Source organism: Stylophora pistillata, chromosome 9, assembly GCF_964205215.1.
Source record: "Stylophora pistillata chromosome 9, jaStyPist1.2, whole genome shotgun sequence".
Classification (NCBI taxonomy): Eukaryota; Metazoa; Cnidaria; class Anthozoa; order Scleractinia; family Pocilloporidae; genus Stylophora; species Stylophora pistillata.
Window position 1 is genome coordinate 2,598,668 of NC_142527.1, and position 20,886 is coordinate 2,619,553.

Sequence of the window (20,886 nt, forward strand, 5' to 3'; positions counted from 1 at the left end):
AGTCCTGTATACAGAGGGCTACTTTACAGACACTGCACTGAAAGCTAGACTCTTTTCCTGGCCTCTTCCTTTTCTCTCCTGCCCTTTTTAGGATCTTCTTTTGGGCAGGAAAGCAAACCGCACATGCCCGGGTGATGTTGGACTTCTTCCCAGTGCCCAATATTTTCTCTGGGAAGTGACCTCCAACTTGAAGACGGGTTAAGCCTTCAGCTGACCTCCTTGGGCGGCCTCTCGGAGTGAGAGAATGGGAGATGCCAGAATTCCTAACAAGCTCCTTCACAAGCTCCCTTCTAAAAGTCCTTTGCAGCACAGGTGACCGGGTTCTTTGCTTGTACAGGATGTAAGCATTTAGGATGCTTAAGGAAAACAGGTGGAAGAACACTTTCTTCCACCATTTCATGGTGCGTCGCCTGAAGCAAGAATAGGCCACCATCTGATCACATCTGTCAACTGCTCCCATGAACTTGTTGTAGTCATGGATAATCTCAGGTTTAGTTATTGGCTGGCCAGTTCCAGGGTGATTTCGGCCAACTTCTACATCCACAACAGAATGAACTGATGACAGCATCTGGAAAACTCTGCGGTCCTTAAATTTAACTGCCAGCAAAGTTCCATTGTTCATAACATACTTGTCACCTTTTTTTTTCACTTGTGCCCTTTTAAATTGCTGGGGGATACCTTTCCTGTATCTGGCTGTTCCACAGGCCCCAGTGTTCTGCCTATAGAGCTCAGCAAATAAAGTAGGTGATGTGTAGTAGTTGTCAACATACAAACACCTACCCGCATTCAAATAAGGTTGCATGAGCCTCATGACTAAGTCATATGTCTTCCCTTTAGCACTGGGTGGTTCTGGGTTTACACCAGTGTAAATTTCAAACCTACAGCAATATCCATTACTTGAGTCACACAACTGGTATGACTTAACACCATACTTATCTGGCTTGTCAGGATTATACACTTTGAAATGCACCTTTCCTCTGAATGGAATCATTCCCTCATCAATGCAAATATTTTTGCCTGGCTTCCAGACATCTGAAAATTTCCCAGTGACAACGCTGTATATAGTGCCAAGCTTTTTTATTGGGTCATACCCTTCCTGTCCTCGAGGAACATAATCATCATTATCACACAAGTGAAAAAATGTTAAAATGTTCATAAATTTGTCTCTTGACATAATTTGAGGGAAAAAGGGAGTTGATAAAACCTCGTCGATGGACCAGTAATCCTGGATATTCTCTTGATTCACCAGGCCCATTGCAATAATCATGGCAAGAAAAGCTTTTATCTCACCAGCTGTCACACCATCCTCAGGCCAATTTCTAAATCTCGAGTGCTGAGGTAAACGACCTCTTCGCTGTAAAGATGCGATTGTTTCCGTAGCATATTTATTTGTTTGGGATGCAATCTCGTTGAATAGGTTTTCGGGGAAGAGGAGATGAAAGTAGTCAGAGAATGATGGATTGTTAGGAAGCTCCACATTCAACCCTCGATCAGCTGTGAAGTCAAGCCTTCGCGGGATGCGATCGCCAAGGACCCAGTTGTCTTCTTCGGTTTCTTCTTCGCTGTCCGCCTCGCCATCACTGTCTTCTTCTCTTCTGTCATCTTCTTCTTCACTGCTTTCAGAATTATCCGTATTTTCATCTAAATCGCTATCCTCTCCGCCGACAACTTCATCAATAGTTCCTTCATCAACAAATACAATATTGGCCGCCATCTTTGTTTCTCAGTGTTACCGCGCAACAAAATGTATTTCATGCTAATTAACTCTTTTATTCTACTCGGGTCTTCGGAACTCTGTCGGATGCTTAATTTATGTCCCTTGGGTTGGCCCATGACCATAAACCAATATAAGCCCAACATATTCCGAACTTCTCCGCCAATAAAAAGATGATGTTCGGAAACCCGGAATATTCCGGGACCCGTCCACATGGACGAACACGTGCGCCCGGAATATTCCGGGAGCCGCACGATAAGGGTTAAGGTTCCATTTGTTTTGTTTTAAAAGAAATGCAGAAGACGAACGAAGCTTTCTATTTGGTACATAACGTTGGATCATTTCATCAATGTAGACAGGGGCAAGGCGTTTAGAGATGTAAATGTCAAAAGAAGAATCTTGAATTGAATGCGTTCTTCAACAGGGAGCCAGCCGGCAGATCCATCAGGATAGGGGTTATGTGGTCGTGTTTCCGTATTCCAGTAATAAGGCGCGCAGCGGCGTTTTGAACATACTGAAGCTTTTGTAGAAGATATTTAGGAAAGCCATACGCTAGGGAGTTGCAGTAGTCCAGCTTTGAATTAACAAAAGCATGAACCAGAGTTTCAGTAGTCTTCAGAGAGATAAATCTCCTAATTCGTGCAATGTTCCTTAAGTGATAAAAAGCACTCTTGCAGGTAGAGTTGATGTGAGGCACCATCTTAACTCGCTATTTATGAAAGTTTGATGTTAGAATGCTCTAGGGCAAATTAAGAACTTCCTTTAAACCTTTTAAATCAGAATTAATCATTTATTTTCAAAGTCCGCTGTATGCATTTTAAAATACTTTTTAATTAATGCAAAACAAGGGCAATAATTCAGTCACGGAGCGAGTATTGAAAGAAAAAAAAAACGTTATAATAGGAAAATGCTTTAAGAAAATTTTTTTTGCTAGTTCCGAGAGACTGAAATACCGATGATTTAAACTAACGATTGCATCGAACTTTCTGGAACTGAAATGTTAACCAGATTAAAGTTTGTTAGTAAATATAAAGAGAATTATGATGCCAAATTAAGAAATAAATTTTTTCAAATAACGGGATTATTGAACAGAAAAACACTCAAAAGATGTCGTGGTAGGCTACGGTTACATTCCAATTAATTTGATTTTTTCTTTCTCTCTCTTTCTCCCTCTCTCTTCCCCTCTCTCTCATTTTTGCTTTTTATTTTGCTTCGACACGATCAAGTCCTCCAACTGAATGGCTTCGTTTCGTTCCGTTAGATATGGTCACCCGACTATACGATATATTTGCTTTAGTTTTCATGATGGGGTGAATAAATATGCTAAAATTATAACATTCTACAAAATTTTGCTTGAACATAATATGAAAAATGCCCATAACAGAGAGAAAATTAAAACTGTAATGAAACTGGCCAAGCTCGAATAATATTGCGAAAAAAAAAATATACAGCTTACCAAAACAACTTATCGAAAATAACTTAATTAACGTTGGCGAAATAAATATTTTACAAACCGCAGAGCTCTCGGAACAAATTGATTGAGTGGTTCTTTAACCACTTGCAAAAAGATGAAGGAGTTTATTTGATATTTTTTCTGTCTAGTGCGGTTTTCAATTTCAAAAACATGGCACTTTCTCACAGACTTGTTTTTGTCCAACAAGAAAATCGTAACAAGTTCTGGTCATAGCTAACCCAGTGTAGTGGTCATAATCTTGAAATTCCGCGACGAAATTCGAGAAACTATCTTTGAACTTCCCTTGGCGACTGCAACTTACGTCAGTAAATCCGTCAGTGGAGAGCTGATAGTTGTTGCGAACTGTTGTGATCCTACCAAGATATTATGAACAGTTTTTCGACTGCGCGGCCGAGCCACAAAGATAAAATGATTTTGCTTTTCTGTTGAACGGTTGAACACATAACCGATTTTGCTTGGTAAAACGAGAGTTATAAATCTGATAATTTTGCCGTCATAAAGCCGAAGAAACCCAGCACTATGAAATATGGAAAGTTCTCGTGATCTTACAGCCGCGTCGAGCAACAATGGCGCAGGTGACATCATTGAGGAAACTTATCCATCGGCTGATGCCGATTTAGCGTCGATAAGAAACCGTATAGCCTGTAAGACAGGTCATATACTGAACAACCTTACGTCGAGCCTATGGTACAGCTATGCACTGCTCTATTTTCAACACGTTGTTGGTATGTCCGCTGTCAGCGCTGGCATCATTTTCTTTATTTCTCAAACTTTAATGGCGGGAAGTTCGCTGGTGATTACTTTGGGCCACGACAAGCGCTTATGGAAGCCATTTTCCCCTTACGGAAGGCGAAAAGCATGGCATATTATTGGATCAGCCGGCGTGTTATTCTCGTGGCCTTTCATCTTTATACCTTGCTTGTTTTGTGAAGATCATAGCTCGAATGTTACTTTGGGGGCTTACTATCTCCTTTCTGTGGCTTTGTTTTCGATCTCTTGGCCACTAGCTGAAGACAGTTACTATTCACTTATGACAGAAATACGCGAAGAAAACGGCAAAGATACCGAAGCTTCAAGGTATGTTGGTGACAAATTATCGGGTTAATGAATATTATTTTTCAGAAAATTTTCTTTCAAATATACTTCCGACGCAGGCGTCTAAAATAACTCACGCTGTTGAAATTAAACATCACTATGTATCAGTTTATCGTAATGTTTTAATTGTTGACTGAATCGCTCGGCTGTAGCTTGAAATTCAAATTTCACTGACTTCAGCCTGGTGAATAAAACGCAGTGATCTAATTGCTAAGGCAGCATGTCAAAACATCCTCGTTCGATTTTCCTTAAGTTTTTTCCTCATCAGTTAAATCCCATTATCAACACATGATTACAATAAACAATTGTAAACTCATTTATGTTATCCAGAAACATCTACAGGACTAATATGATTCTTTTGTATCACTCGTAAAACAAAATACATCTTGTCTGCGCATGTTCTATTCAAGCCGCCCGACCATTCCCGTCCATGCTAAACACAATGAGTTGTCCACGGAAACCGGAGCTTTTTGAAACGATCACTTAACTGGTGAATCTTTTGACGGGGAAAATATGGTGCCTACTCAGAGATTCATCTAAACGTTTCTGCATCAAATAATCGGTGTAGTGTGGACAAATACTTTCGAGTGTGGCCAGCGGACGTGTCGTGTCTTTTCCCGCCAATAGTAATTATTTTTGTGAAGGTGTAGTATGATCGTCCGGGTGAGTGTAGTCCTGAGAAGGACTGTTGTCGGTGGCAGTGATGTCACACTACGTCAGTTACTAACCAACGTTAAAGACAAAGACGAACCGAGGAACAGACAGGGAACGATTTATAAGATCAATTGTTCCGACTGCCAAGCCTCCTACATCGGTGAGACTGGCAGAAACCTCACAACAAGACTGACTGAACACAGACGGGCGACGAGGAAAGGTGATGTCAGCAATCACATTGCTGAACACCATCGACTTACCAACCACAACATTGACTGAGACTCTGCGCAATGCCTAACCTACAGCTCTGACTATTTTCAACGACTGACTCTGGAAAGCTGGTTTACTAACTTAGAACAGACTCCCCTAAACAGATGTCAACAACTACCCGCCCCATACAAACGACTCATTCACGACATAAACATCACAAACGACCGAAAAAGAACAACCTAGCTTTACCGACAGACCGAAACAGACCAATCACGACCGACTTACGTCACTTGAGTCTTACAGCCAATAACATCACGGCAAAACCAACCGATCATTTCACACGAACTGGAATAAGAACATTCTACTGACAACAATCATTCACTTGACTCTGATGATGACTTCCGCACAGGTTGTCGAAACGTCAGTCACTGCCACCGACAACAGTCCTTCTCAGGACTACACTCACCCGGACGATCATACTACACCTTCACATGTTACCCCCGGGTTCAAACCATTTACTGCAGTAATTATTTTAATGTATTTCATCGTTTTCTTTGGTCACGTGGTTTTTTAGTTTTCGCAGTCAGTCACGAAATTTTAAGTTTAGCTTTGCTTTGCTTTGCTTTACTTTGCCTTTCGTTTTCTCGTCCTTTTGTGGAGTTGATTTAAGGTTTTTCGAGCTTAACTGTTGCGGTGGCACGGTTGTTTGAGTCGCGTAAGTATAGGCTGAGTATTCCGCTTGTGAAGCGCTGAATCGAGGATAATAAAGAACTACAAAGAACTAGAGGTTTGTAACTGATCTCGTGTCTGGATTTCCATATATCACAGGACGGAGTACTTTGTTTGCATTTTCAAAGTGAAGACTCCTTTTCAAAGTTATCCGGCGTAGCATTGAAGGGGCTGTAACGTTTCAAATTTCTTTGAACCCAGTTTATTTAAACTGTAATAATTTCAAATTGCATTTTCACAGATCCATCGTCCGCGTTTGCAAGGTGTGTCTCTATATCTTGCTGTGGGTCCTGCTTCAAGAGAGCACGGAAAGTAAAATGAATTCAAACGTTAGCGAACAATTTACGGTAAGTATTACTCTGATAACTAAGCGAAAACTTGATTTCAGGCTTTTTCAGCGAGACACTTATAAGATTTCGATAATGATAAGAGGTTGGTTCCCTCAGTATCTTAAGCAAAATCTATATGATATGAATTCATTTAATTCTTTAGCTTTTTGCAATTATTCTACTTCCGGTTGGCTTTGTATTCGTCTTCGCCTTCCATTTAACAGTTCTTGAGCCAAGGCCTCGAGCAGACGAAGGAAAGCCTGACGAAGGTACTTGCACATTATCTACTAAATAATAAGCTACAGAACTCTTACTGGGCGGTCTGGAACACGGAATGCATCGGTTGGCAGGCCCTCAACGCGCACGTCCGGGCATAACAACTATATTGTTATTCCCTTTGACTAGGAGGCTAATCTTTTCTAACCCCCTTCAATATTCGAACTTTACAAAAGGCTCTGTGCAAATCTCATTACCAATGAAGAACAGTCCATTTATGGCAGAAAAACGGCTGTCAATTCTACTGACCATTACTACTGCAAACATGATTGCAAACGTGATTGCAAACATGATTGCAATCATGAGTGCACGAATGAGTTTGAAACTTCGAGATTTTTTGTGAACTTAAATTCCTTGTGAGCTTTTTACGGATTTTTTATACGCACAACTAACACTGGTTAATACACCTTTGCCATAATGGCGGTGGCCGAGTGAAGACTAAAACTAGTGCATGGGGACGAGGCCACCCGGGCATGGATTTGTGCACTTGTGAGCGCTTGTCAAAAAGTTTCTGGCACAATTTATTAATCCAAAAAGCTTTATTTCTCAAAGAATCGACTACTAATATAGCTAAGGCTCAAGTTAATATGTACAATGCCATGCCACTGCTGTGTTCCTTCATGGACTACTAGGGGATATCGCGACGTAAACGGTTAATAAATATCCTACTTCAAGTTTCCCAAAGAAAAACTCGCGAGAAAGCAATGGCTTCATGCAATCCATCGAGAGGAAGGAAAAAGCTTCAAAGTCTTGGACTCAACTGCTCGCACCATTTTAAAATGGAAGACTTGAAGAAAAGTATTGCGGGCAAAATATGCCTTCAAACCAATGCTGTCCTTCGGTATTTCAGTGGCGTACTTCGCCGCGCAAAAGAAGCCTCCACCTCAAAGATTCACTAGTAAAGCAACTACTCATCAATCATCCAGGGCTTTATTCATGGTGTGCACACTTGGAAAGCAGCGTAAATGATAAATCGAATGAACAGCTAAAGAGTCAGATTACAACTGTAGAATCTAATGAAAAGAATGTCGAAAATTAGGCAAAGAGAAAAGATGTCGAAACTCAGACCGATTTGGTCGAGTCGAAGTATGCATGCATTCAGAGTGATCAGAGTGTTGTCGCGCTTGTGAAACAGTATGAAATGAGAATAGAAGAGCTCTAAAGAGAAATCGAAAGCATTTCAAAGAAGAATGAATGTTTAAATAGTAGACTTTTTTCTATTGAAAGATTTCGCGCCGACAATTCTGCTGTGTCCTGCTACACTTCGTTTCCTAACAACGCTGGTTTAATAGAAATCTACAATTATCTAGACCCCAGAACGTGTTATATGATTGTTTTATTCCGCTCTGGTAAACAGAGGCATCTTCTGAAGTGAGTAGCTCCACATACTAGATTCAGAGAATTTGACGGGAACATGTCGTTTAGCGGCGGAGTGTGAACTTGTGTTGTTTGCCGAGCGCAGTTGTTTTCGTTTAGAATAAAGATTATTGGGATCAGGATCAGTGATGTTTTTATCCTTTCCGCTCTTGATGTATTAAAGTATAAGAAATTAGGTCAATTTAAGTGTAAGTAATCACAATTGACAATTTTCTCAAGCAATGAAAACACCTCGAAGTACGCATCTTGAAACTAGCCTTTTCATAAGCTCTGCTTTTGTCTTTAAACCTTTCGCTGGGTCACCTCTGCCCTTCAGCCATAGTCTCAAGTCCTCAGTCTTGAATTGTGAGAGATTTCTATCTCCTAAGGAAGCTCCAGGAATATCATTTTCGGTTAAAAAGCTCGAGGAATTGTGAGAGTTTGTATTCGCGTCGCAATGTGTTGCCCGGGTGGCCTCGCTTTCGTGAAATTATTCATAACCAGTCTCAGACCTCCATCGGATTTTCCGCCATTATGGCAAAGGTGTATAATAACTGTTTTTTTTTTTACCCTATTGTAACGCCCTAAACTCGTCAGTTTGTTAATTTATCTGTTTTTTGTTTGTTTGTTTATTGATTCGTTGTTGTCTTTTCAATGTAGAGAAAAACTGTGGGAGATCAACTGCAGACGTAACTTCTCCAGCAACGATGGTGAACCACGAACTAACAGGAATAGCAGAGAGACCAAAATTAAAATGGTTCGAATGGCTGAAAGAACCTTCATTACATAAGGTAAGTTAAAATCTGGAATATCCCTTCACAATTCAGTGTTCTCATTGGTTATGACATATTCCCACATAAAATGATTTTTCAATCCAAAGAATGAATTTCCTAATTATCTGGATCCATTTATTCTGTGGTTGAAATTACTCTGCTAAAGCGACTCAGCACCTTGAAAATGTCTCATTTAAGGGGACTCGAATAATGATGTCCAAATTCTATATTCATCTTAGTTTTAACTACATTGTACTCAACTTTACATGAAATTTTTACACAAGATTTATCCTAATTTATTTGTTTTACTTCAACCTGTATCCTTACTCACACGACCGCACAAGCTTTGCGATGAAGTCTTTATTTATCGTGTCTAAATTAAGGTATTAGTTACCTTGCCTGCTTACTTATTAATATTTATGAAACGCGTCAATAAAATCATCAGGAGGTTTCAGTCTTTTCATTAGATTTCCTTCATTTCGTTAACTATTTGATTATCGCTTTTTCTCTTTTCCTTCATTTTAGGTTGGGTGTATCGTGGTTTTTTCAAACATCACATTTCGGATCGTACAATCATACCTTCCGTTGTATGTCCTCGAAACGCTAAACTTACGAAAAGTAAGCAAAACGTGTTGTAACAATTAAGTTTTAAACGCTGTAGAGTAATTCTCGATTGTGCGTCGAAAGTAATCCTGGATTTCATTGTTTTTGCGTTATTTTGTTCTGTGATTGGTCCAGAGAACTCGCGCCACTCTCGAAACCAATCAGATGCAAAACTAACTCCGTCCAATCACAACTTGCATTGGTCGGCCGCGTTTTCCCGCGCTTCAGGCGGTTTGGTGGTTTTTACTTTGAATACTCATTGGTTCTTCAGGGTTTTTCCCCCTTTTTTCTGATTGGTCGTTAGTTTCGTTTTTACATCGTAAAGCGCTCTAATTTAAACGCACATTACATTGTCATTTGCTGCAATATTCTACAAGATAAAGGTACTCAGGACGAAACATGTGACGTTAGATTCTAACACGTGCACACCGTGTGACATAATTGTGATGTTATGTTTGCTTTGGAGGCAAGAGGAAAAGGATTCAACTTCATTAGCTGATAAATAATTACGGATACAAGCCAGTATCAGCCTTTAATGACAGCCAACAGTTTCCTCTGTTCGTAAATGAAAGATTGAATCAAGGCCTCAAATTAAGAATCTCGCACTAGGTTCGCTGATGTCAATGAAAATCTCTTTTACTCATACATTTGTTTCCGGCTACGTTTCTTTGTTGTAGGAATCTGTGGCATTTTTTCCCCTGATCATTGTGATTAGTCGTATTGCCACCGAACTAACTTGTAGAAGCTTCGCAGATAGACTGACCACAAAACCGAGGGTAAATGTTAATTAACAATTTCTTATTACGGCGTAAGCATACCATAATTATCGGACGAGTCAGTGCTTTTTGCTAAGAGCGCAATTTCGCACCACAAGCTCTCAGGTTTTGTCGCACCTCACACTATGGTGTGCGATCAAGAATAGGACTTTTAGTAACTTATGGATCAGTAGCATGAACTTCTTATGGCTGAAGAAGCTTGTGCGTGCAATAGAATCATGAGTCAGAATCAAGGCATAAAATATCATTAATTTACGTGGAGGCGAGTATGTTTAAAAGAAATCAGTGACACAACATACACTTTTTTTTAAATCAGTAATTTGCATAGAGCAAGACCTTTTCTTTATCAACGGCCTCTTAGTTTTCTTCGAATTACTTTCATTTTTTTACAGGTTGTAATCTTGTGCACAACGTTTGCTATATTTGGTACCTGCATGTGGTTTTTCATACAGTCAGCATCAAGAATCTCTCCTGTTTATGTGCCCACGATCATTTTTGCAGGAATGTCTTCGGTTATCACTATGGTTACGCCGACACTTCAACAAAGCATTGCTGGGAATAGTAAGGTAAGGGAGCCAATCAGAAAAGGGACGTTGGTGCACCTATCAAGAAAAGATGCAGTGTTGAAATTATTCGGCAAAGTAACTGAGAGGGGGGAGATATAAAACAGAGACGTTTCAAAAGCAAAGATTAAAACAAATTTGGTTTAAAGCAGTTTAAACGGCGAACTTTAGAAACTGCAGGCTGAACTTCTACCTGATCCATTTCTTTTCAGGGAGCGGTTACTTTGGTTTCTCTCGTTTTTGAATGCACGGAAAGAATTCTTCTTGGAGGGATTGTGCTTGCGGTCCAGATATGTTATCCTGGAAATAGAGACAGGTGAGCAAGTTCCCAGATGGAAATGTAAAATTAGGTACGGTAGTTTCATCATTAACATGTTTACTATTATTTCTCGTAAACCAGATCAGTTGGTGAATATCTGCGCGTTTCCTTCCCAGCAACCTTTGGTTCCTGTATTTTGGTTCCTCTGCTGGTGGCTACAGCGTCTATGAGTTCAAAAGACTCCAATGAAGGTATGATGCAAAACGCAACGAAATTGCGTGAACTAAACGTGACCCTTAGTTAATTTGTTTGGGGATAAATACACAGCTTTGGACAACAAAATGGCTGTCAAACGGCCACGAACAAGCGAAATCAAAGAATTCAGACATTCTGCTTGCAATGGGAGAAAAATTTGTCTTCCTAATTATGAAGAGAGTTCCACGGACAGTCAATGTAGCAGTACTAGAAACGATTACTTATATGTTCGTCTTATTTTACAATGGAAGTTTGATGTTCAACGATACTTTTGATCTTCAAGGTCCACTGCTAACTGTAACAGCAGCAACTCCACGAGAGGAGATTAAACCAATACGTACCAGTCAGCGGTTTGAAAACTGTGTTGAACGTCCGGGTATGTTATTTTGACATATCGGGGTAATTTCGTTACCAGATATTCCTAATGAGGTGAATAGTGAAATCATTCCACTGCTTAGCCAAGGAAGACTTGGAAACACGGTGGCAAAATACTCTATCAGTGGTTTCGGGCCTTAACTGTGGACAATTGGAGAAAACGAATCAGGGAGTAGACGTTTTCGAATGTGAACGCACTGTTAAAGGCGCGTAAATAAAAAATAATTTGGTGGCATATGACTGGCTTAGTTTTGGCTCTAGCCTGCTTAAGGTGGTAGTTGGTATGCGCGAGATTCAGCGCAGCGAACATATTCGGTCACCAATTTGGACGGGCGAAAGATCCGGGAAGAGTGACATTGGCTTCCTCCCCATCCCCCCTCTCCCTCGCCTTGTCACTCGCCCCCAGATCTTCCGCCCGTCCAATATGGCGGCCGAATATATTCGCCTCGCTGAATCTCGCGCATATCAAGTACTGCCTGCAGCAGGCGTTTTTCACTCAGACGAAAACGAACAGACAGTGCTCATTTGACCGCGGCTAGAGCCTGCATCAACCTAAAAATGCTGTCTTACAAATTAAAAGTTAAAAGGAAATATACTGCTGTATTCATTTTCAGTATGTTCAGAAACATCAACTCCACCTGTAGACATTGAACATAACGAACGGAGGCGAAACAGCGTGGAGATACAAGGTTAGCTGCTTGATTACGGGCATCTGTTCCGGCTTACAAACTATTTACAAGGAAAAAATTTTCCTGTCTGTTAGGTTCCTTATCAACAGCTCTCCCGTCAGACGTCGAACCTGAAGAAACAAGGTCTCCTGAACAGCGGGACCGAGGTTTGTACTTTGTAGAAATGATGTGTCGCACTTTAAGGTCATTTTTGTAGTCTTCTTGAGGAAAAAATAATCCGGTCAAATCACCCATCTCCACCAGGAGTGTAAATGGGTACCAGAAAAACTTCATGAAAAAACTCGACTATTCTTTCTTCTAGTTATTTAATTTATTCAATTTACCCCACTTTACTTCTATTTTTATTTACTATTTCTATTTTTAATTATTATCTCATTGTCAATCAAATTAGTTTTAAGTATTTCCGCTATTACATCATACAGCTATCTGAGTACCACCTTAATTCTATGTCAATTCCCACTGCACCTGAAGAAGGCTGGTTTGGCCAGCCGAAATATAGTACTCCGTTTTAAAACTTATCTACGTTGTATCAGTTTTGCCTTTATATTTATATTCGTTATTTTGGGCCGATTAGATCACTGCTGATCCAACGTACAAGAGTAGGATTATCGTCCACGGTTGCTTGCTGAACATTTCTCATAAACGAACTTTATTTCTTACCTTTATTGGAAAATCTAGGGAACGCTGTCTCCCCCTTAGAGTATAAAACTGTCATTAAAACCCCACCCCACCCCCTTCTGCCCCTTTCCTTTCTCTCTAGACCCTTTGATTCTTCTCTAAATTTCCTCTATATACTTTCAAAGTGGTACTGCGTAACTTTGAGAATGCACACCTAGATATTCTGCTTGGTGATTCTTCTATGTGCGAGTTTAACCAGATTTCTTTCCTTTCCTTCTGTGACAGATATCGAGGAAGTCAAGCGGGCATTAGATGAGCTTCATCGACTTCCTGCCACTGATTTGTAGCCATTATATTTATATGTTTATAGTATTTCTCGGGATTGCCGAGGCAAATTCGAACTCTTTGTTAACTATAACTTCGTGTAGTCCCTGGTGGTGGTTTTCGTCACTAACAACTGCTGCTGAGAAGATTAGCCCTCTCATTCCCAAAAAGGACCAAAAATGAATTTCTCCTTACAGCATTGATAAAATTTCTGTCAGAAAGGCGGTGTAGAAAAAAATATATCAACTGTTTGAAATTCTTCGATAGGACACCAAATTCTCCGACCCGAGAGTTGACATTTAGATCGTGGGATTGGAAAGGAGCACGCTCCATCGGAACTAAGGAGTATTTAACTAATGAAGATAGTAAGATGGATTTTTTTTTATTTTGCGGTCTCTTCCAGTCCCAAATTAAAGGAAATTAGATTCGGCATGCTGAAACACGCGCAGTTTTCCCATGCCAGCTGTTCTTCATTAGACATTTATTTAGCGTTCACAATTAGCCAGTTCCAATAAAGCATTTTCTTCCTCCTACTGGGAGAGAACCACGAAAAAAACCCCAATCTAGTTAATTTTTACATTTCGCAGTGCAATGTTAGACTTACCGGTTGGAACGTCTTAGTTGTTTCAAACAAAAGAACATTAACCCATAATCTCTTTGCCAAACCAAATAAAACCGCGGTCATGCAGATCTGGTCAAGCCAAACAAGTCAGCTAAAAAAGACTATTTGTACCCCCTCCCCACCCCCCCCCCCCAAAAAAATGTCCGAGACATAAAAAGCGTTCTTACCAATGTAAATATCGGTTGAACAATATGCAGTGATTACCGATAAAATTAAAAGCGCTATAAACCTTCTCCAATAAATTTAGGTCGATCCTCTCTCAACGAATGATTCATCTAGAGGGTATTTCATTGCCTCGTTAAGGGGACAACGACTTTTGAACAATAGATGTTTCGTGCTACTTTAAATTGTGTGCGAGTCGGATTTTTCTTTCCTCGTTTGCTTAAACGATTCCAAGGATCCACTTAGCTTGCTAAGTTCAACTCGAAGTTAAAGATATTTTAATTAAATGATCATCTGCTCGAATCCGGGTACATATACATTTAAACGAGAAACATTGCATGTAAGATGACCTAATTCGTCACAGTTACCTAACAAAATAGAGAAAAGGGCTTACAAATACGAGCATAAAATAACTTTTACATTATTTTTCTTTTGCTGTATTCAGTCTCTTGAGTCGGGCAGGCACACAGATTTGGCGCGATTTCAGGGTGCATGACTTGATCACGTGTGGGTCGAAAGTTCAAGTTTTTGTTTCCCGAATGAGTTAGTGATTTTGGATCCATAGCACGTGGTACATTCTTGTCTGATCGCAGAACGTGTTTGAGTTGGAAGGTAAAAAAAAAAAAAAAAAGGTTTTTGAAAACTGTTTAGTTACTCATGGAAAACCGTATCCCTGGCGGGCACACTGTTGGAAAAGTCCTTGTCCTCTTCCTCGCCAGCCACATTTTTCTACTCCGTTTCGATCACGATAACTGTCGCACCGATGGTATTTGGCTCTACACCTCCAGTGGGGATCATACCCATCACAGCCAGATAAAAGGCCGCCGCAGTTGGCGAAGCAAAATCCGATCTTACACTTACATCCTTGGCTATACTGCATTTCCACACCGGTTCTCTGTTCAGGAGTTACCGCGGTCCACTTCTGATGGAAGTTGCAGAAGCTGGTGTACAGATTCCCGCCCAAAATCTTTCCGAAGAGGAGGTATTCGGTAGAAGGCTGCAGCCGTACCCTACACGACGAGATTTGAGAAGGTGTGTAGAGCTTGGTCAATGACTTGCTTTGCACGTTTGCATGGCCTTTAAAGATAGAGGTAATTCTTAACCAGTAGACTTGATAATTTCCGCCTCTATTTGGCATGGCAGCTCTTATGGGTGGACCCACGACCTTGGCGCGTAAAACTGAGGGATTAAAAAACAACACTTGTGAGAGATGGTAAGAAAGTAAGTAAACTTTGCATTCCGACCAATGTGGAAATTCAGCCGAAGCTTATCCTGATTGCTGAAGCATAAAGTGACCAGGAATATTTAAACTCCTCTGGCTGGAATAAATTTTTTTTTTTAGATATACGACGGTGAGAGATACACTTTCACGTTACGGTAAAATATTATAAAGGAGCCTGACTGCAATTCTTGTCATTGTCACTAAAGCGTAAAGTTCCGGAGTGGCTCTCAGCGGAAGTGTGGGAGGGGGCATTATGCTGATGCATGCAAACCGAGACCCTGTTTAAGGCAAAATCTTTTCTTTGCTCTGCCCTACTCAAGAAAAGAAACTGTTATAGGATTGCGGTAATAGGAGCCATTTCTGGCATATACGGTCGGAAGTTTTAGAACTAGATTTAAAAACACTTGTAATTAGAACCGCTCATATGAACATCTCGAAACATAGGTCATCCATGGATATCACATAGATGCGGGTCCATATTCCAATCTTTCGACATTTGCGGGAAAACAGAGAAAAGAAATACCCATTCATGTAACACAGAGGGTGTCAAATATACAATGGGGTACATTTTCATCAGATCCTCTTGTAAGAAAACAAATACTTTTTTTTCATTTAATCTAAAAACAGAATGTTCTGACGAATCCCTGTGCGTGAACTTTGAACAAATGTTGGAATGGAATGTTTTAGATCTTGCCTGATTAAACAAAGGCAGACATAGATTTAAAACCGTTGCTGTTGTCATGTTTATAAAGAGTTTACAGCTAAAACGTTTTCAAATAATTTTCGATGGATTACTTGTATGTTATCAAGGATATAAATTTCGAGTATTCGAATCGTGTCCCTCTATCAACTATCAGAGCCACGGAATTTGCGAGAAGAAACGAAGCGAGTAGATGGCCAGGCCAAATAAACCCAAATTACTTGAAATGTGGCATTTTTGAACAAACTAAAAAGCGAAAAAGAGCGGAGGCCCAAGTTGTAACATGACGAACTTACCGAATCCACCAGCGTTACAGAATTGTTTTTGAGGATGTTCCGGCATACAGAAACAAGCGAAGGAAGAAGTCACCGAACAGACGGATATCAACAGGAACAATAAAACGGCCATCTTCTTCTTTAGGTTCAGTTTAGCTTGCTTTCCACTTGCTCACAGCTTTTTCAAACCAACTGGAAACTGTGACCTTATATTGCTTCGCGAGCGCATTTTTATACCATTTCCACGTAGGTAACAATGACAGGGTTGTTAACCGAGAGCGGTAAATAACGCCTTATCAAAATATTGTGGATGATATCTCGAGGGCGTGTGAATCTACCAGGTCAGGAAACGTCATCATAATAATTACTGAAAACATTTCGCAATGATGAAAACATTAAAACAAACAAAGAAAACAAACATGTCCTTAGTAACACCACAAAAATGCGTAACCCACTGCTACTCAAAAAGGTGCAAAATAATTTTTCCTTTCTTGAAACGATGCCACGAGTGGCCTTAATCACCACGACCCGTAACTGTTTTAGAAGCAAAATTTTGGACGTTTTTTTCTACTTCGTGAGGCAAAATTTCTTCAGATGTAATTACCTGTTGTGGAATTTTGTCTCGTTCTTATTTTAAGAGATGGCCTTACGTGGAAAAATTTTAGAAACGCATATTTCTTTTTGACCAGCCGGTGGACTTAAATAAGATAGACCAACCGATGTAATGCAGATCCTTAACTCTTGAAATTTTTTAAGTTGAGTTATTTCCTTTAGTAAAGGAATTTGCTACCACAGGATGCTTTCTGAAGCGTTTTAAATGAGATTGTTTCTGATTTCTATCTCTGTTTTTGTAGGAAAAAAAGATAATTTAAGGGAGTGATTGTTTATTGAGGTACCAAAGCATCTTTGAACTAATTTGAAAAGCCGTGTCCATGGCCGGTCTTTAATGTGTTTTTAAAGGTGCTTTGTTCTCTGTTTTCGTAGCCAGAGAAGCTCATAAGAACATTTGGCATTGAGGCAGAAGTCAAGAACAGAGGAATGAATTAAATCTTAAAAATCCAGCATAAGAAAAATTTTTTGAATGACGGTACAAATGCATTAACTTCACAAAAACTCTACACTGAGCTTTCCGGAAAGCGATGTTGCAACTCCTCTCAAACAAACATTTTTGTTTCCATTGACATCCACCGGTAATTTTCAGTTTCCGCGGAGATAAAAAAAAAATAACAAAAATGCTTTTATCATTAAGATAAAAATGTTGAAATGAATGTGCCATCAAAAAAAAAAACAAAATCGCTATTTTGGAATCAACGTCACTAACACAAGTTGCTAACCTATCCACAATTAGGAAGGCTTTTGGTCAGTTGAAGTGAGCCTAGAAACTGGTCCAACCTTGACTTGCTTTCGAAACGTTGTGTGATTGTGCAATCTGGATAAAGTATAATACTCAGTAATACTAAAAGATTAGTCTACAGACGTCGTAGCAGGGGAGGCTAGCAGCCAGTTTTGGACAGGCCGCATAATTGAATTATCACCAAGTTTACGTCACGCATCAAGTCTATCAACGTGGATGTCGCTAAAAGCGATTTTGCACCAAATTTATTTCTTTATCTGGTTACTTTTCTTTACTTGTACGGCTGTCTTAGTTCTGAATTTCCTTTTAGGTTTTGGCTTTGGGGAAGCTTTAAGGCCGCTGTGTTCACGCAAGTGACTCAAACAGGACATGTCATGTCCGTGAACCGGAAATCGATCCGCGATGAAATGTTCACGAAAATGATACACGCTATATTCTCCTCTGGAAAGATAATTATCAGTGCGTATATATATATATATATATATCTATAAAGGCCTCTCTTGACCTTGCTCAGATTACGTGTGGGTTTGTACGTGTCATTGTAACGCACCCGACGAATTCCTGGCGTATTTCGCCTAAAAAAAGACAGAATGGGGTCATACTGTATCTGCCGGTGTATGAAACGGGGAAAATGCCCGGCAATGGAGTAAAATACAAAGAAATCTTTTCACGATGTAAGAAAAAGTTCTTTTGAGGCGAAACTTCGGTTATGTAGGGAAACAAATCAGACGATTTGTTACCTTCACTCTTACTGCTTACGTAATTAACATTTTTGTCGGTGATATAACTAGGAATTCCGTCACTAATTTGATTGATTTATTTATTTTAACAAAAATGCAGGCGTTTACCTGTAGCCGAAAGGCTGAGGGTCGAACAACACACCCTCACCAGTGGGACCTTCGAAGCAAATGTTCTCGACTGGAAATTTTGATCAGTTCCGATTTCCTTTTTCCTTCTTCTAAACGAGGACAACTGATTTTAATTTTTAAAAAGTGCTACTGAAACGTAATTTTCATATCCGAGATTTTTTGCAATATTATAGAGGTTAAATGTTCTTTGCAAACGCTGTGTACTTTTTTTGGGCCAAAGCATAGCGGAAAGTACATTTTTAACCATTCGAAGTTGACCGGCTGAGATCAAAATTGGCGGCCATCTTGGCGCGGCCAAAACAGCCCTGTGACGTCACTGGTTGTGTACTTCTGTGAAAGAAGGGTAAAGGCATGGTATGTGGCTTGCATGTTAGGAGGCCGAAAAACAGGATTTCGGGCAAAATGCCATCCTCGTCTTATTCATCGGCGGCCACATCGGCATCCTGGCTATCTGCGAGAGGTTCGCCTGGATAGGGAGCAAAATTCCCGACTGATACCGAGAACGAATCTCTACCAGTCTATTTAGTTAATCGGAAATTGACGAGATCCACAAGATTAGGATCGAAACCGCGGTCTTGCTTGACCATCTACAGAAAATGTAGAAAGACATTATAACGGTAGATGGGCTACTAAAGGCCCCGGGCCAAAGCAATGCCATTCAGAGAATGAAGAAAACATGGAAGCCTCATACGACACCGCCACTTAAGATGATCTACTCGGCAAGTCTAAGGATAACGAACAAATCCCTCTGTACCAAATGCCTCGCAGAACATGCCCAGAATCCCTACAATATAGGGTGAGGGCCAAAATAAGAGCAGACGAGGATTTCAAAAATGAGATAAAGCAAATCCTTAACAACGCGGAGCAAGAAACAGTAAAGGCGATCATGTGCTTCTATGAACGTGAAATCGGTCGTTTTAATACCGAAATAAAGAAAAGAAAACGAGCCAATACGGCTGGAACGCTGAACACTAAGAACTGTAGTACGATCGAATCAGCGCGCGTGACGCAAGCTGAAAGCAATCAAGACAACTTAACGATCGAGACAGTCAAAAAAATAGCTGTACATCTACAAAGGCGAACGATTCGAAAAAGACGCAATCCCTGATGTGCGTACTCAGTGCCACACATGAAGCAAATTCTCATGAAAAACTGGCATTTAATAGAAACACAACCACTACTGAGCGAACTATACAAAAATCCGCCGCTCGTATCTTACAAAAGAGGGCGGTCGCTCAAAGACATACTCGTGAGGGCTAAACTTTGAATAGGCTACTCTAAACACACGCTTGGGAGTCGTGTAGGCCTGTCAACCCCATTTTACGTCACCATCTTCCTCTACGCTACTGGAGACAACTTCGCTTCGTTCAGAAGAAGATTCACTTGACAAAACTTCAATATCTGCCATCTCCTTCGCCCACGAATACAGACAAACAGTGAGTGAAATAAACCACGTTATCGGAGTGAACACAACCAGTTACGTCATCAATCCATTTCGCTCGGTACCAGGGCCCGGACATGGTCTTGTGTAAAATTTTTGATTTGAACGGTTAAAAAAGATATCTTTCGCTTCTTTTTAGCCAAAGCAAATTATCTCATGATGATCAGCATATTCAAAACTACAGGTTAGAGCAAATATTTCAGATACGAAAATTTCGCTTCAGTAGCACTTTAATATTTCTGGGACCTTAATTGGAAATTTCAGTTGATCTTGCAAAAAAACAAAAACAAAAAAACTTTAACGTTGATGCCTTTACTTTTAAAATATTTCCGCGTAAAGGACTGGTTGAGATGTTTCACGTGAAAATGTTTGTCATCGGTCAGAAGTTTAATTTTATTTGTGGGTGACATTTACGAGGCTAGAGAAAACATTAAAAAAAAAATTCCAGTTTAGTTGACACTAGAAAAGCATCCGTTTTATCATTCCACTTCTTTCGATTTTGTTTAAACGCCCGGGAAATATCAGTAACCAATTCTCTTAGAGTAAATATCTTTCGGCTGGGATCAGGCGGAGATTTACTTAGTTCTGCAAAATAACTTTCGTTGAATAACTTAGGAAAGGGTGTAGTCGAAATCCACAACCAAACGAGATTCGCACTTTTACTAGCGATTCGAAGATTATGTGGCGACTACGACGACTAAAACATAATGACAACGGCGACAAGAAAACTACGGCAGAAGAAGCTATACCAAACAATAGAAACAATACATAAAAAATGAACACGAAAATATGAAATGTGACGTAACCAAAATGACTGGCAAACCTAATAAAATAACAAATATACACTGAAAACGGAAAACAATGTACAAAGGACGTGAATGCAAAACGAAGGTGAGGCGCCGTGACTACAAAGGGAGACTTAGAAGTCGTTGGGTGAATCCGAGTTGAACAACATCACTAAGTGTATCACTAAGTGTATGAGAAGGCACTCGGCTGCGAGTGTTCTTGGACGGCAATGCCAATTTTGAATTGAAATGGGTGAAAAAGAAAGAATTTTTATATCTTAAGCGGTTACCTCTGACTTGGTGTAATTTTCCAATTTCCTCCTCTGTCAAAGTAGAAGTTTGTTTCCTGGAGTGTCAGAATGCTTTTAGGTTTAGAAAAATCAA

General features: G+C 40.0%; 2 protein-coding genes across 2 annotated transcripts; one reads left to right on the top strand and one right to left on the bottom strand.

The window, feature by feature from the left end:
- The first annotated feature begins 3,291 nt into the window (after window positions 1-3,291).
- Window positions 3,292-13,766, top strand: LOC111327937 (major facilitator superfamily domain-containing protein 12). Its single transcript, XM_022932261.2, has 13 exons — window positions 3,292-4,265; window positions 6,118-6,223; window positions 6,369-6,474; window positions 8,498-8,628; window positions 9,136-9,228; window positions 9,891-9,989; window positions 10,382-10,555; window positions 10,765-10,868; window positions 10,953-11,062; window positions 11,350-11,442; window positions 12,056-12,130; window positions 12,205-12,276; window positions 13,034-13,766. The coding sequence occupies exons 1-13, from the start codon at window positions 3,715-3,717 to the stop codon at window positions 13,093-13,095; spliced, it is 1,776 nt and encodes a 591-aa protein (XP_022787996.2). The 5' UTR covers window positions 3,292-3,714; the 3' UTR covers window positions 13,096-13,766.
- Window positions 13,767-14,117: 351 nt separating this feature from the next.
- On the bottom strand, window positions 14,118-16,376 carry LOC111327961 (metalloproteinase inhibitor 3). The gene is made up of 2 exons (XM_022932299.2): window positions 16,075-16,376; window positions 14,118-15,035 (listed from the first exon to the last, which is right to left on the bottom strand). Exons 1-2 carry the CDS (start codon window positions 16,184-16,186, stop codon window positions 14,512-14,514), a joined length of 636 nt encoding a protein of 211 aa, XP_022788034.2. The 5' UTR covers window positions 16,187-16,376; the 3' UTR covers window positions 14,118-14,511.
- Window positions 16,377-20,886: the final 4,510 nt, after the last annotated feature.

Coding starts and splice junctions, on each gene's coding strand:
- LOC111327937 (XM_022932261.2), top strand. CDS start 3,715: ATGGAAAGTTCTCGTGATCTTACAGCCGCGTCGAGCAACAATGGCGCA. Junction 10,556..10,764: donor GCATTGCTGGGAATAGTAAG/GTAAGGGAGCCA, acceptor ATTTCTTTTCAG/GGAGCGGTTACTTTGGTTTC. Junction 12,277..13,033: donor TCCTGAACAGCGGGACCGAG/GTTTGTACTTTG, acceptor CTTCTGTGACAG/ATATCGAGGAAGTCAAGCGG.
- LOC111327961 (XM_022932299.2), bottom strand. CDS start 16,186: ATGGCCGTTTTATTGTTCCTGTTGATATCCGTCTGTTCGGTGACTTCT. Junction 15,036..16,074: donor CTGTAACGCTGGTGGATTCG/GTAAGTTCGTCA, acceptor TTAATCCCTCAG/TTTTACGCGCCAAGGTCGTG.